The following is a 15995-nucleotide window of genomic DNA, read 5'->3' as shown; positions in this document are numbered from 1 at the left end:
CAACCTGAAGACTCTTCTTCCTCTTATGGACAGAGTAATCGTCGAACAAAGTCACCTGCGTGATGAATTCGACAAGTTGAAGATTGATCTCCTTGTATTCAGTGGTCTTTTGCCCGACTACCCTATAGTTATCTCCATACTGATGATGATGAGATATTTAGAGAAATTGAGGAGTACTGTGATGATGATGATGATGGTGGTGGTGGTGGTGATGATTGTTAGTGTTTGTAATCCTTTTTTTATGTTTTAATGTTGTGCTTTTTTGTTTACTTCAGCCCATAGAGCTGAAGTTTTTAGGTTCATTTTGTATAACTTCAGCCGAGAGAGCTGATGTTTTTGTTCGTACTTTGTGTGTTGTTCTCATCTCTTTTTGAATCAATGTAATTCTCATCCTCTTTCTTCTTAGCTTTCTATTGCATTATTCTTCTTATTTGTTGGTATTTGCTTTATACTTCTTAGTTAGTTTTTATGTTTAGTTTTTGTAATTCTTTTTTATATTTTTATGTTGTACTTTTTTATTTGAATATGCTGAAGTTATTAAGTTCATTTTTTATAACTTCAGCTTATAGATGCTGAAGATTTTGTTTGTACATGCCTTTCTTTTTTGTGTTGTACGCGTATGTGTGTGTGAGTGTGTGTGTGTGTGTGTGTGTGTTTGTTAAGGATGTGTATTTCACATACTGTAACCTGAAGTTTTTTCTCGCAGAAGTCATTGCGTACTTTTTTAAAATGCAACCAAACCTGTAAGCCTGTGCAACAAAAATGAGTGATTTGTACTTTAGCAGTATATAAAATAGTCCAAGAGCTTCTTTTTTTTTAATTCCTATTAAAAAAATCACATTTCAAATATGTCATACAATAATGAAAGTCTAAATTCAGACCAAGGATTATTGAAGGTTGGAGTATTTTTCAGTGTGTTTCTTTGAATATGGATGAGGGGCTGGAGAAGACAAGCAAGTTGTTCTGTTATGCCCAACTTGTTTACATCAACTGCATTTGGTATACTTGAATGGTACTGATTCAGTCACAGGTATATGCCTCTTCTTTTGTCTTATTCCTTGTAAAATCTCTACATCGGGAGGTTTTGTGATCCCAGATTGTACATTTTGTGGTATATCCCATGATTTTTGATCTCCCACGGTATTCACATGTCCTTCATATGTTTTCAACCATGTTTCCTTTGAATACCAATTTGAGCAGTAATCAGATTTCTGCAAATATCTCTTATTAATAGCAGCAATTGCATGTGGACAGGGCAATTCATCAAGTTGGAATTCCAGGCAGTCACAAGTTCTCTTCTTTAAGTCCACAATGAATTCGATTCCTTCACTATTTGTCACGACCCGGATTTCCCACCCTCGGGAGTCGTGATGGCGCCTACTAATAGGAGCTAGGCAAGCCAATTAGTTTAACATTTCTCTCAACATCATTAACAGTATAAAGAAGAATGAGGCAATTAATATAAAAGCGGAAGTCTCGATACATAAATAACTGAAACCAAGTGCGAAAATTCAATATACCTCTACCCAGATCTGGTGTCACTAACTCACGAACTTCTACTGAATGCTAAAAACAAAGTCTGAATAAGAATATAGTACTGTCTGATCCGATACAAGGGAAATCAAACGAAAGACAGAGATAAGAGAGACTCCGGGCCATGCGGATGCCAGCAAGCTACCTCGGGAATCTCCGGACTGAAGTAAGCTCCCAACGCTCCTACTGCTGACCAAAGGCTCCTGCTCCGGTACTATGATCTGTGCAAAAAGCACAGAAGTGTAGCATCGGCACAACCGACCCCATGTGCTGATAAGTGCCTGGCCTAACCCCGGCGAAGTAGTGACGAGGCTAGACAGGACCTACCGAAAACAACCTGTGCGGATATATATATATATACAAAGGCAACAGAAATAACAACAGAGAATATCAACTAAAAAGGGGAAGGGGGCACGCTCGGGGAAAAATACAGCGAATATAGATCAACGGATATAACGACGAAACTATCTCAATACCATAGCTCACATATAAGTGGTTGGCGCGCCAGACGATCCTATTTCTTAATTCATAAGTGGACGGCGTGCCACACAATCCCGTTTCATAATAGATATATAAGTGGACGGCGTGCCACACGATCCCATTTCATATTATATAAGTGGTCGGCGTGCCACACGATCCCATTTCATAATATATAAGTGGTCGGCGTGCCACACGATCCCATTTCATAGTTCAAAATATCTAGCTTTGTAAAGGAGGCCCCATTAGGGGAATTTGACAACATAACACTTTAACCCGGCAAGGGTACAGCTAACAGCCCAAATATCCCGGCAAGGGAGAGTACATAATAATAGTCTACACGTCCCGGCAAGGGAATAATCACAACACATCCTATTTTAAATCACTTCTTTCTCAACTATCACATTCTTGTTCGAGCTAACGCTCCAAAATATACCAATCACAATTCTTCCTCAACCGTTCACATTATATGAAATTTATCAATTAAACAAGAAGGTTGTGTCACATCATTCGAATTAAAAGCAATTAAGACTCACGGTCATGCTAGACTCCGGTGCATGGACAACTGTCACCATGCCTATACACCGTACTCCACATTTAGCAAGTAGCAAATAACATCCTAATCCTATTCCCTCAAGCCAAAGTTAGAACAAACACTTACCTCGGTCCAAGAATAGCAATCAACTCTCTAATACCGCCTTTCCTCTACAATCCAACTCCAAAACAATGATATCTAGGCATAATTAATTCAATAATATCAATAAGGGCTCAAAAACATAATCTCATAGCCTAGAAATGAAATTCCTATCATTCTTCCAAAAACACCAAAATTCGACACCGGTCCCACATGGTCCAAACATGAGGCTCGGACCAAAACCCAATCACCCATAACCCCACGAGTTCAAATATATAATTTATTTCAAAATTCGACCCCAAATTGAGGTTGAATCACCCAAAATCCCCAAAGCCCTAACTCTACCCAAAACCCCCATTTTCTACTTTGAATTCATTATTTAGGGCTAGAAAATTAGTGATTAGTGGAAGAAATTAAGAGGGAAAGAAGTTAAGAACACTTACCTAAGAGGCTATGGAGAAAGAAGCTCTTCAAAATCGCCTATGGAGTGTTAGAGAGAGGAGCTCGTGTGAAGAAATGGCTAAATCCCGAGCTACTGATTCTGTTTTGAACTTACAAATTCGCTGGGCAAAAATGCCCTTCGCTTCGCGTGAATGAGGACGCGTTCGCGAAGGGTGGATGGTTTAAGGCATCGCGAACGCGAGGTGCTAATCGCGAACGCGTAGAAGAAGGGGCTGGGGTCTGGGACTGGCTAGTACACGCACGCGAGAGAGGACTCGCGAACGCGGTGAAGGGGAAGCATCGGCTATGCGGACGCGGGGTATTGTCCGCAAACGCGATGAAGAGGGACCACTGAAGCTTCGCGAACGCGTGACTGGAACGCGAACGCGAAGAAGGGATTTGCTGTGCAAAAATTGCAGAAAATCTGCTATGTTTTCTAAGTGTAAAATTACCCCGAACCACCTCTGAATCACTCCCGAGCCCTCGGGGCTCCCAACCAAACACATACACTAACTCAATAACATCCTACGAACTTACTCGAGCGATCAAATCGCCAAAATAACATCAAAATCATTGAATCAAGCCTTAAGATCATCATTTTCATTTCAAACTTCATAACTTCAAATTTTAGATATTTAGGTCCGAAACACGTCAAATGACATCCGATTTCGACCAAAATTTACAGAAAGCGCTTAACACATATTTAAGACTTGTACCGGGCGTCGGAACCAAAATACGAGCCTGATACCATAGTCTTTTGATCAATTTTTATTTCTATTTTCCTTAATAATTTCAGAAAAACAATTTCACAGAAAAATTCATTTCTCGGGCTCTCGACCTCGAAATTCGACTCCGGGCATATGCCCGAGTCCCATATTTTTCTACGGACCCTCCGGGATCGCCTAATCACGGGTCCGGATCCGTTTACCAAAAATGTTGACCAAAGTCAACTTTAGCAATATTAATATCAAAATTCTTCAAATTTTTCACAAAATTCACATATTTCAACATAAAAGCTTTTCGGCTTCGCGCCCGGACTGCGCACGCAAATCGAGGCAAGCAGAAATGAGGTTTTCAAGGCCTCGGAAGCACGAAAAAGAGAAATTCGGTGATGACCCTTTGGGTCGTCACACTATTTATTCTGAACAACATTGAATCAAGGTTGAACACCTAACAAGGAATAAAAAATTAAGACAAACTATATTAGTGTATTGTTGCTTCAAAAAGAAAAAGTATGAAATTTTTTGAATGTAAGTAGTAAATCACTGCAATAGATATAAAAAGCTGAAGTTAATAAATATACTCACAAACATTTTACAAGTCAAGTCCATCTTCTTAGTCATCTCTTCTTCTGCCCATATTGATACACTGTGAAAAGTTTCATTTGCCTTTTTTCTCCGTTCGTAAAACCACTCTCCCAACTTTTCTTGGATGAAATCTAACATTCTTAAAATAGGCATTTCTCTCCCTTTTAGTAAAACGGAATTCATTGATTCTACCATGTTTGCTGTTAGCATATCATAACGTCTCTGTGGGAACCACGATCGAGCCCATCTCTCTGGAGGCTCTTCCGTTATGTAATTGTATGTTTTCTTGTCAATACTTTTGAGTTGGGACATTAACTGATTAAAATCTTCACGTTTGTATGACCTTGCAGCACTTTGAAAAAGATTTATTACCGTGGCTTTTTCATGTCTTTGCTTTAAATTTTTCTCAAAGTGATAGAGGCAGATACCATGGTGAGCTTCAGAAAAAACTTTTCTAATCCCGTTTGCAATCGATTGGTTTCTATCTGACAAGAAAACCAATTCACGACGGACTTGAATTTCTTTTCTCATTTCCCCGAAGAACCAAATGTATGCCTCATTGTTTTCTGATTCTACTACACCAAAACATAGAGGAAAGATTTGATTGTTTGCATCCTTTGATACAGCAACAAATAGAACACCACGATATTTGGACTTTAAAAACGTTGCATCTACTGCAATAACGGGTCTACAGTAGGACCAACACGCTACTGATGCCGCAGGAGCAAAGAACATGTAAGCAAATCTGTACAGTGAAACACAAAAAAACAAATCATAAGGTGTGAAAATTTTCAAATAGGAACATTTGAAACTTGAGGCTGATAGTTAGTATTGTTTTGCTTACCTATTCTTCCCATCTCTTTTTATGCTTGTGTACGTTCCTGGGTTTTTGCACACCATCATGTGTAGGTATGAAGGATGAATCTGGTAGTTCTCTTCAGGTGTTCCCCTTATGCAAGCAACATCTTTTTGAATAGCACGCCATGCCTTGTGATAACCAATGTCAATTCCAAATTTCTTTTTCATTTTATTTTCTACAAAGGCTGGTGTAACCTCTATCTTTTTGTCTTGAACATGTTCTATAATTTGTTCACTTATAAAATGTAGCATGCTTCTGATCTGATTTTCTTGCATCAACTGAGCATTCATGGATGTTATGATATTTTATCACCCTGAATAGTGTGGAATTTTTTATTCTGGTAGCACGTACATTCCAGCCACATTTGTCCACAATGCATTTTAGCTCGTATCTCTTTGAACATGATCTAACAGCAGTGAATTAAACTTTCTGGTTTATCTCCAAGCTGAAGAAAAATTTAGTCATGTTTTGTTTGTTCTCAAAAATTGATCTGACTCTTACTTCCTCAGGCAACGCATCGTGCCTAAGTATTTTACATGGTGGAGATTCTTTCAGCTTTCTCCTCACTCTTTTTCTTGATTTCTGAGAAGCACAAGAAGTTTCAGCAATTTCCTCAATTCTATCTGATGTTATCGGTATAAGTTCCATGTTTACTTCATCTTCGTTGTTGCTTATCATTGCAGAAGGTAACAAAAAACTTTCTTGGATTGTTTGTTGGTTGTCAATTTGCATTATTAGCTATCCTTCTTCTTCTTGGTCCTCGACAAACTGGTATGAATTTATTGGAGGAGGGGGTAATTGTTGCAGCATTATATATTCTGAAGCAGCTGTAATGTTAGAAGGTTGTTGCTCGTTGTCTACTTCCATTATTGGCTGTCCTACTTCATGTTGATAATCAGCAAAAGGTTCTGAATCTATCGCATATGCAAGAGATTGTTTGAATGCTTTAGATTCTGAAGGTTGTATTTTTTCGATGACGAAATGGCAATTCTTGTAGGCTGAATCAGTTGTAAGCAAATATATACAGGTACTGAGTTCTTCATCTGAAGTTATAAGCATTCCTTTGCTTGTATTTAGTTTGATATCAAATCATATTTTTAGTACATATCTGGTTGAATCCATATTTGCAACTTCACTAATTTTCTTCAGGAAAGTATTGAATGATATGTGCTTATTAAGTAGAACAAGTTTGGTATCATGATCCAAGTATTTGAAATCAGGAGTCCACCTCCCATTGAAATTTATAACAACGCAAATCGGATTCATCCTGCAGACTGTAGTTTTGGTTAAAAGTCATAACAAAAGTGTCAAATGTAGGACAAAAACTTCAGCTCATCACTAAATATACTAAATAACTTCAGCAGTTTCTGCGTAAGTTATTTTAAAAAGCTTTACGACAAATACTATCGAGTCCAGGACAAAAACTTCAGCTTATCAAGTGCTGAAGTTTTTAGAAATGAAATAAATAACTTCAGCACATTGAGCTGAAGTTATTTGAAAAAGTTTTAGGACAAAAACTATCGAGTCCATGAGAAAAACTTCAGCTTATCAAGTGCTGAAATTTTTAGAAATGAACTAAATAACTTCAGCACATTGAGCTGAAGTTATTTGAAAAAGCTTTAGGACAAAAACTATCGAGTCCAGAACAAAAACTTCAGCTTATCAACTGCTAAAGTTTTTAGAAATGAACTAAAAAAATTCAGCACATTGAGAAGTTATTTGAAAAAGCTTTAGGACAAAAACTATCGAGTCCAGGACAAGAACTTCAGCTTATCAAGTGCTGAAGTTTTTTGAAATGAACTAAAAAACTTCAACTCAATGTGCTGAAGTTATTTGAAAAAGCTTTAGGACAAAAACTATCGAGTCCAGGACAAAAACTTCAGCTTATCAAGTGCTGAAGTTTTTAGAAATGAGATAAAAAATTCAGTACATTGAGCTGAAGTTATTTGAAAAAGCTTTAGGACAAAAACTATTGAGTCCACGAGAAAAACTTCAGCTTATCAAGTGCTGAAGTTTTTAGAAATGAACTAAATAACTTCAGCACATTGAGCTGAAGTTTTAGAAAATGAATTCAACAAACTTACGTACGACGTACCGACGTAACGTAAAACTTCAGTACTTATACGTAAGTTGACTGTAAATTTTTAGAAAATTAGAACTAAAAAACTTCAGCACATTGAGCTGAAGTTATTTGAAAAAGCTTTAGGACAAAAACTATCGAGTCCAGGACAAAAACTTCAGCTTATCAAGTGCTTAAGTTTTTAGAAATGAACTAAAAAACTTCAGCACATTGAGCTGAATTTTAGAAAATGAATTCAACAAACTTGAGCATGTTTCAGCATTAAATGCATAGTATACAGGAGTAAACATAACAAACACAATTAAAGTAGTAATTATATTGCGTTGGGTGTATGTGTTAGTGTAATAATTACATTCCTATCACATTCATGCACGCTTTTCTTTAGACAACGTTTAAAATTCCTCTTTGCCTTTTCATATACCATGCAGAAGTTTTTTTCCCCTATAAAAGCACGCTATACTTTGTGAGTTTATTCACTCAAACACATATATTTTAGCAGACATAAAATACAAAAAGGAGGAAAATGGATGCTATCATCAGGCAAATAATAGAAGAGATCAAGCAAGACATTATAGAGGACTTTTAGGTGAAACTGGATGAGCTCATAGACAAGTACGACAGGGAGCTGGAAGAAATCAACAACAAGCTTGATACGCTTGTGATGTATGCAAGATTTGACAATCTTGCTGATGAAGATGCTCGTCCATCTGGTAGGGACGACGACGATGATGATGATGAAGATTAGTTTTTTTTTGTTATTTATGTAATTTAATTTATCCTTTTTAATGTTTAATGAAATATTCAGTTTTTGTTATAAGTTTTTTTGTGCGTTTTTTTTTAATATTAATTCTATTTAAAATCAAAAAATAGCAGACGAAATAATTAACTTCAGCTCTTCTTGCTTAAGTATTTAAAGATTAACTGAAAAACTTCAGCACCTATGCTGAAGTTTTTTGTGCAATATATAATTTTAATTTATGTTTTATTTTTTTTTTACCCAGTGTAATAGGAAAACTTCAGCTCTTCCTGCTGAAGTTTTTAAATATTAACTAAAAAACTTCAGCATTTATGCTGAAGTTTTTTGTGCAATGTGTAATTTTAATTTATGTTTTTTTTTACCCAGTCTAGGAGGAAAACTCCAGCTCATATTGCTGATGTTTTTAAAGATTACGTAAAAATCTTCAGCAACTAATGCTTAAGTTTTTTTGCAATATGAAATTTTAATTTATGTTTAATATTTAACCAGTGTAGGAGGAAAACTTCAGCTCGTTTTGCTGAATTTTTTAAATATGAACTAAATAACTTCAGCTTGTTTAGCAAATAAACAATGATAACACTCATATAACTCGTTTTGCTGAATTATTTAGATATGAACTAAATAACTTCAGCTTGTCAGCATATTTGTCGGATTAGAATGTTAGAATTGAACGTCAAACAGATTTAGAATGCAAATTCAGCATATCAGTGAAGTTCGTCAAACAACTTCAATCAATCAAAATTAGATGAATTTGAATACTTACAATGTATTTTGTAATTTTTAATTTGGAATTTTAATCTGGTTCAAATCTGGTTTGCGATACGCGATCTCAGGAGAGACGGAGTGATGGAGGAGATATGGCTCTGGAATTTGAATCTGGGTGTGCTTGATGCATCTTTTATATGTTTAGGAAGGGGTATAATGGTCATATTATTACGGATTTTTTGTTAGTTGGTTATGAAATCAATACTTTTTAAAAATAGGGTATAGGTTAAAAGGTGGCATAAATATAGGGTACGGCTTCACATCGCCCATAATTTTTTATATTATGCCCATATCTACAAGTAAATTAAACCTCCTTATTGGAATTTATAATCTTGAAGATAAGACAGATTATCTGCTACAATATATATTGAATTATGGTTGAATATGATCTCAACCTAAAATGGAAGTAAAAGGGAAAAATGAAGAAGAAGAAGGAAGAGCTTCGATATATCAGAGATGATGAAGGAGAGAATGAATTAGTTGTATCTGTACAAACTAACTATTACATATATGTAGCTCACTTTACAAATACCCCACCTAACTATTGATATTTACAAGAAAGCCCCACTACTAATTAAGTAACTCCTATTTTCACACTCCCCCTCAAGCTGGTGGGTACAAAAACATTGAGTACTCCCAGCTTGCCCGTTAATGATTCATGTTGTATCCTGGTGAGTCCTTTTGTTAATATATCTGCCAACTGATCCTTTGAAGCCACATGCTGTGTCTTGATCAGCCCCATTTGTATTTTCTCTCGGATGAAATGGCAATCAATTTCAATATGTTTAGTCCTTTCATGATATATCGGATTGGCAGCTATTTGTAAGGCTGCCTTGTTATCACAATACAATTCAGCTGGTAGTTCCACATCTGCTCCCAATTCCTTTAGCAATCCAATCAACCAAACAGCTTCAGATATAGCACTGGCCATGCTCCTGTACTCAGCTTCTGCTGAACTTTTTGACACTGTGTTTTGTTTCTTTGACTTCCAAGAAACCAGTGATTCACCATACTTGATCAAAAAACCTGAAACTGATCTCCTTGTGTTAGGACATGATGCCCAATCTGCATCACAAAACACAGAGATCTTATGTGACTTCTCACTATTGAATAATACTCCTAGACCTGGTTCCCTCTTTATGTATCTAGCAACCCTCATTGCTGCATTCCAATGAGATCTTTTTGGTTGTTGAAGGAATTGGCTGAGTGTTTGGACTGTATATGCTATATCTGGTCTTGTTAGTGTCAAATATAGTAATTTTCCTATCAGTCGTTGATACTGCCCCTTGTCTTCAAGTAGATCATCATCTTTGTTGCCTGTCAACTTGTCATACTCTGACACAGTGAGTTTCACATTGACTTCAAGAGGTGTCCAAGCTGGTTTAGCATCTCCAAGCCCCAATTCTGATATGATCTCCAAAGCATATTTTCTTTGATTAACCAGGATACCTTTACTTGACCTGCTGAATTCCATTCCCAAAAAAAACTTTAGTTCTCCTAGGTCTTTAATCTTGAATGCCTTGTGTAAGGCATCTTTTGTTGTCTGTATCAACTGCTGATTATTTCCAGCAATCAGCATATCATCAACATAGACAAGAATAACTACTATATCATCCTTATGTTGTTTAATGAACAAAGAATGATCAAGGCTGCTTTGTTTAAAACCTGACTTTAATAGAGCTTCTGTTAATTTCAAATTCCATTGTCTGCTGGCTTGTTCCAATCCATACAGGGATTTAACAAGTCTGCAAACTAGCTGAGGTTTGCCAACTGTCTCCCCTTGACTTGAAAATCCCTGTGGCAACTCCATATAGACTTCATCAGTTAAGTCTCCCCGCAAATAGGCATTGTATACATCCATCTGTTGAATATGCCAGTTATGCATAGCAGCTAGTGATAGCACAGTTCTGACAGTAGCAATCTTGACTACAGGGGAAAATGTTTCATTATAGTCAAGTCCCTCCTTTTGACTATAGCCTTTGGCAACTAGTCGAGCTTTAAACCTTTCAATTGTTCCATCTGTTGTATGTTTGACCTTGTATACCCATCGACACCCAATGGGAGTCTTCCCTGGTGGCAAAGAGACCAACTCCCAGGTATTGTTGGCTTGTAGTGCTGCTAATTCGGTCTGCATTGCCTCTACCCATCGAGCATCTTTGCATGCCTCATAAAAAGATGTAGGCTCAGATATTGCTGAAAAAGCCCCTAAATATGCTTTGTGAGAGGAGGATATATGATCATAGGTGAGATAGTTGGCCATAGAGTGAGGTGTCTTAGATGGCAGAGGCACTACATAGTCTGTCAACCACAATGGTTGTTTAGTCACTCTTCCAAATCTCCTTAAGGGTGTTGAAACATCTGATGAATATAAGGAGGGTTCTTCAAAAATTTCATCCTCATTGACTTGAGTGGAAGGACCAGGTAAACTATTATGTGAGAAGTCACTGTGTGGTACACGATTGTTCATAGAAGAACCATTAGTTAGACTTGTATCAATGGTCAGGAGATGAGATGGTGTATTGGTTTCTTGCACAGCAGTATCTACAGAAGCTTGAGGCTGCAATGTCTCTACTACAGGGGTATGGATGTTAGAATTAATATCTGCAAACAAAAAAGGATTGTTAGAGAAACCACATTCCTGACAGGAAGTTGGTAAGACAGGCCCCTCAATATCCTTGAAAGGGAACACTCCTTCTTTGAAAACAACATCCCTATTGATAAAAAACTCCTTTTTCTCCAAATTGTATAAAAGGTATCCTTTGGTGACATTAGAATACCCCATCATCACTTCTTTAACTGCCCTGGGACTGAATTTATCTTGTCTAGGCAGAACACTAGCAAAGCATAAGCACCCTAAAGTTCTCAAGTGTAGCATACTTGGTTTCTTCCCATGAAATAATTCATAAGGTGATCTTCCCTGTAGAACAACTGAAGGTAGCCTATTGATAATATACACAGCTGCCAAAACACAATGTCCCCAAAATCTCAAGGGAATGTGTCCCTGAAATCTAATGGCCCTTGCCACTTCAAGAATGTGTCTATGCTTCCTCTCAGCTACTCCATTTTGCTGAGGAGTATAGACACATGTTCTTTGATGAACTATACCTAGTTCTCTTAACAAACTAGTGAAGTTATGATTCACAAATTCAGTCCCATTGTCTGATCTTACTGTTTTAACCATAATGCTGAATTGAGTGTGTACCATTTTAAAGAAGCCTTTTAATACAATGAACACATCACTCTTGAACTTCAGAAAAAAAATCCAAGTCACACGAGAATAGTCATCCACTATTGTTAGAAAATACTTGTTGTCATCAACAGTAGAAGTGCTATAAGGTCCCCAAACATCTAAATGCAGTAGTTGAAAAATTTCAGTGCTTTTACTGTCACTAGAATGAAAAGGTAGCCTTGTGTGTTTAGCTAAAGGACAAACATCACATTTATCTATTACATCTCTACAATTTTCAATAGGTAACCCAAGGATCTCTCTCATAGCTCCTCCAGAAGCATGTGCTAGCCTTCTGTGCCACAAAGAGGCATCAAGTTCCTTCTCCTGTGCACTTAGCCCTTTACTCATTTCTTCTCGTTCATCGGTAGGTAAGAAAAGATATAATCCATCTTTCTCTTTACCAATCCCCTTGATTCTCCCACTTAAGAGGTCCTGGAACAAGCAAAAATGAGGAAAGAATGTGACTGAACAATGTAGGTCTCTAGTTACCTTAGAGACTGACATAAGGTTGTACTGAAAATCAGGTACAAACAATACATTCTTCACTATTTGTCCCTTAGAAATTATGCAATCACCTATGTGTGATACCAGATTCACTTGGCCATTAGGCATGTGCACCTTCCTACAACTCCAGGAATCAAGCTTTTTTATATTCTGTAGCATACTTAAATCTGATATCATATGATTAGTTGCTCCAGTGTCTATTATCCATTCCTTTCTATCTGTGTTGGCCATAAAGGATTGTATCATACCTGCCATATTAGCCATTGTGTTTTGTGGAATATCTTTGTTCAGCATCATCATAATCTGGCTGTACTGATCAGCTGTAAATTGTGGTGGCTTAGGAAGCTCAGTCATGTATCCCTTGTCTATTGCTTCAACTCTTCCTCCACTTGATCCTGCAACATTAGGATTACAATTCTCAGCACTTATATTGTAAGCAGTATTAGCATTTGCAACATTGGCTCCTGATCCTCTTTTCTTGTACTTAAAATCAGTAGGATATCCTACTATTTTGTAACATGTCTCCTTTGTGTGCCCTTTCATTTTGCAAAAATCACATTGCAAATTCCAATTCTTCCTAGGCCTATGGCTTTGTCCCTGATAGTTTCCTTGAAAACTTCCTCCTTTTGTAGTCATGAAGGCTGTGGCCTCTGAATTCTCGCTCATCATAGACACATTAGAGACAGCTCTTTGGCTCTCTCTCTCAATGATCATCGCATATGCTTTGCTAACATTAGGTGTAGGGTTTGTCATAAGAATATGACTTCGCGCCTGTTCATAGTTCTCATTAAGCCCCATTAAAAACTGCATTAGCTTCTGTTTGTGAAGATGTTCAACAAATTCACTATCACGACAAGCTGGAATCATACTCTCATATTCATCCCAAAGCTCTTTAAGCTTAGTAAAATATGTCGACACACTATTAGTTCCTTGACATAAAGTTGCAATCTCTTTGTGCAATTGATAAATCCTAGATGCATTGATTTTATCAAAACGCTCCTTTAGATCTTCCCAAACTCGACATGCATCTTTGGCATATACTATTCCCGTTACTAACTCCTTCGACACAGAACTCATAATCCACCCCAAAACTATTGCATTACATCTGTCCCATTGATGACCTAGATTCTCTGCGACATCTTCTCGTTTCAAGGTGTCGTCGATTAACCCTAACTTGTTCTTACCTAACAGTTGGATTCTCATCGCACGGCTCCAAATCGAGTAATTGTCTGATCCGGTCAATTGAATTGACACAAACGGAGCTCCTGTTGTGTTTGAGGGGTGTAGATACAGTGCATGGTTGTGATCGAGCGTGTTCGCCATTGATGAAGGAAAAACAGAGAAAATGGAAATTCTTCCCAATCGATAGATTTACTTACTGGATTTGCAATTTTAGCTCACAATCGTGGCTTGATTGCTCTGATACCATATTGAATTATGGTTGAATATGATCTCAACCTAAAATGGAAGTAAAAGGGAAAAATGGAGAAGAAGAAGGAAGAGCTTCGATATATCAGAGATGAGGAAGGAGAGAATGAATTAGTTGTATCTGTACAAACTAACTATTACATATATGTAGCTCACTTTACAAATACCCCACCTAACTATTGATATTTACAAGAAAGCCCACTACTAATTAAGTAACTCCTATTTCCACAATATATAGATAATGGTGACTCGATAATTTTTAATTTATTTACACTAATACTGTATATAGCTTAAACCTGTTATTATTGAAATGTGATTTATTTCGAGTAGTAGTTTTTCTTTTGGTTATTGCCCTAAAATATTTTTTCTTTTTTTTCGTAAAATTGCAGTTACTGGAAAGAGTAATGCTACTCTAGTTTGAACCTCGACCTATGGAGCAGAAATAGGTGATACTTGTTTTGACGTAGCTGAGAAATTCAAGCTCACTGCAGTAGAATTTGGTGCTTTGAACCCAAATGTTAACTGTGATGCCATATTCGTGTTAGCAATCTGTATTTGTAAAACAATTCTAGAGAAAATAAAATAACATAAATAAAAATGTAAACGAAGTAACAAAAACCAATTTCAGTCCACTGAATTCACGGTGTTTCCTTAAGGAATTTAATCCCCTCCTAGTACCCAAGGTTATGGATTATTTCCTCCCAGGATAGAACAAATTACACACTGGTGTAGTGGTACTTCAAACCCCAGTGTTTCAGCGAACACAAAGTTCGGTAGCAAATCACACTTACTGTTGCTTTGTTTGATGTTAAAAGTATGCAGAAAAAGGAGGAGAAACTCAGAAAATCGTATGGAAATTCTGAGCAGAATAGCCTTGTATTTATAGCCAAAGTTGGGCTGGAATCTGAAGAGGTACAACTCTTCAGAATGGCTGTTTATGCAAAACGGCCACAGCATAAATGCCATAACATAAATGGCTATTTACTCAACAATAAAGAGGGAAAATTGAAGAGTAGTTAATTTTCTGTTACAAAAATAGAAAACTGAAATTCGGATAACTGAATTGGATTTAATATTAATATTTAATTTAATATTAATAAATCGAAGCCGAGCCGAGCGACGACGACGGCGCGAGGCTTGCCTTCTTCTCAACTCTTTATGAGCTAGAAGAAGAGCAATTGCTTATATACCCATCAAAAACCTTTTCCTCTTCCAATATGGGATAATGTCCCTTTGCCAAAGAGGGGAACTTAAAATTTACTCAAAAATTTTATTTCCCTCCATTTCTCATTCACCCTCTTCTAAGTATTTAATATAATTAAATACATAAAACCCAAAATTCGTGGGTCAATGGCTTTCTGTTGATGGAATCACTTTCGGGTAGGCTGAGATTTTATCGTCATGAACAAATGGCGCTTTCTATCATCGACAAATTTAGCATATATATATAAATAAAGAAGATCCATGAATTCTTTCATGGAGTCGAATGCATCAATTATTAGCTACCTATATGGATGTTGTATAGGTTTTACCTTTTCAATTTTCTTTATAGTAGTTTCTTGATTTTTTGGCTTTGATAATGTAATATTTTAGTTTCGACAACTTATCTCTTAGAGTGAAATGTTGTTAATAAGGGTAAGGTACCACACACCACTATTAACATCAATTTCGAGCAAGTACACAAATTTGTATCCGTTCATGAATTTGAGGTTCACGTTATATTTTTCAGGAATTAATCTATAGTGTTAAATTAGGTTTAGTTTAATTGGGAATTTTACAAAGTGTTTTACTTTATAAGTTGTAGTAAACTTTTTAGAGGAAGGAGCTCATAGCGTATACACATTATTTTCTATTAAAAAGGCCAAATACATACACAGCCCATTAAACTTGGCCCAGTATTTCATTTTGACACTCTAACTAACTCTTGTTCCATTTTGGCTCTTCAACTCCATTTTCTTTGTTCCACTTTAACACAAAAGCT

General features: G+C 36.6%; 1 protein-coding gene across 1 annotated transcript; it reads right to left on the bottom strand.

The window, feature by feature from the left end:
• Positions 987-5418, bottom strand: LOC109227637. The gene is made up of 3 exons (XM_019392838.1): positions 5237-5418; positions 4393-5137; positions 987-1178 (listed from the first exon to the last, which is right to left on the bottom strand). Exons 1-3 carry the CDS (start codon positions 5416-5418, stop codon positions 987-989), a joined length of 1119 nt encoding a protein of 372 aa, XP_019248383.1.

This window comes from Nicotiana attenuata, chromosome 6 (assembly GCF_001879085.1).
Source record: "Nicotiana attenuata strain UT chromosome 6, NIATTr2, whole genome shotgun sequence".
Taxonomy (NCBI): Eukaryota; Viridiplantae; Streptophyta; class Magnoliopsida; order Solanales; family Solanaceae; genus Nicotiana; species Nicotiana attenuata.
This window is presented reverse-complemented; position numbering and strand designations above follow the sequence as displayed.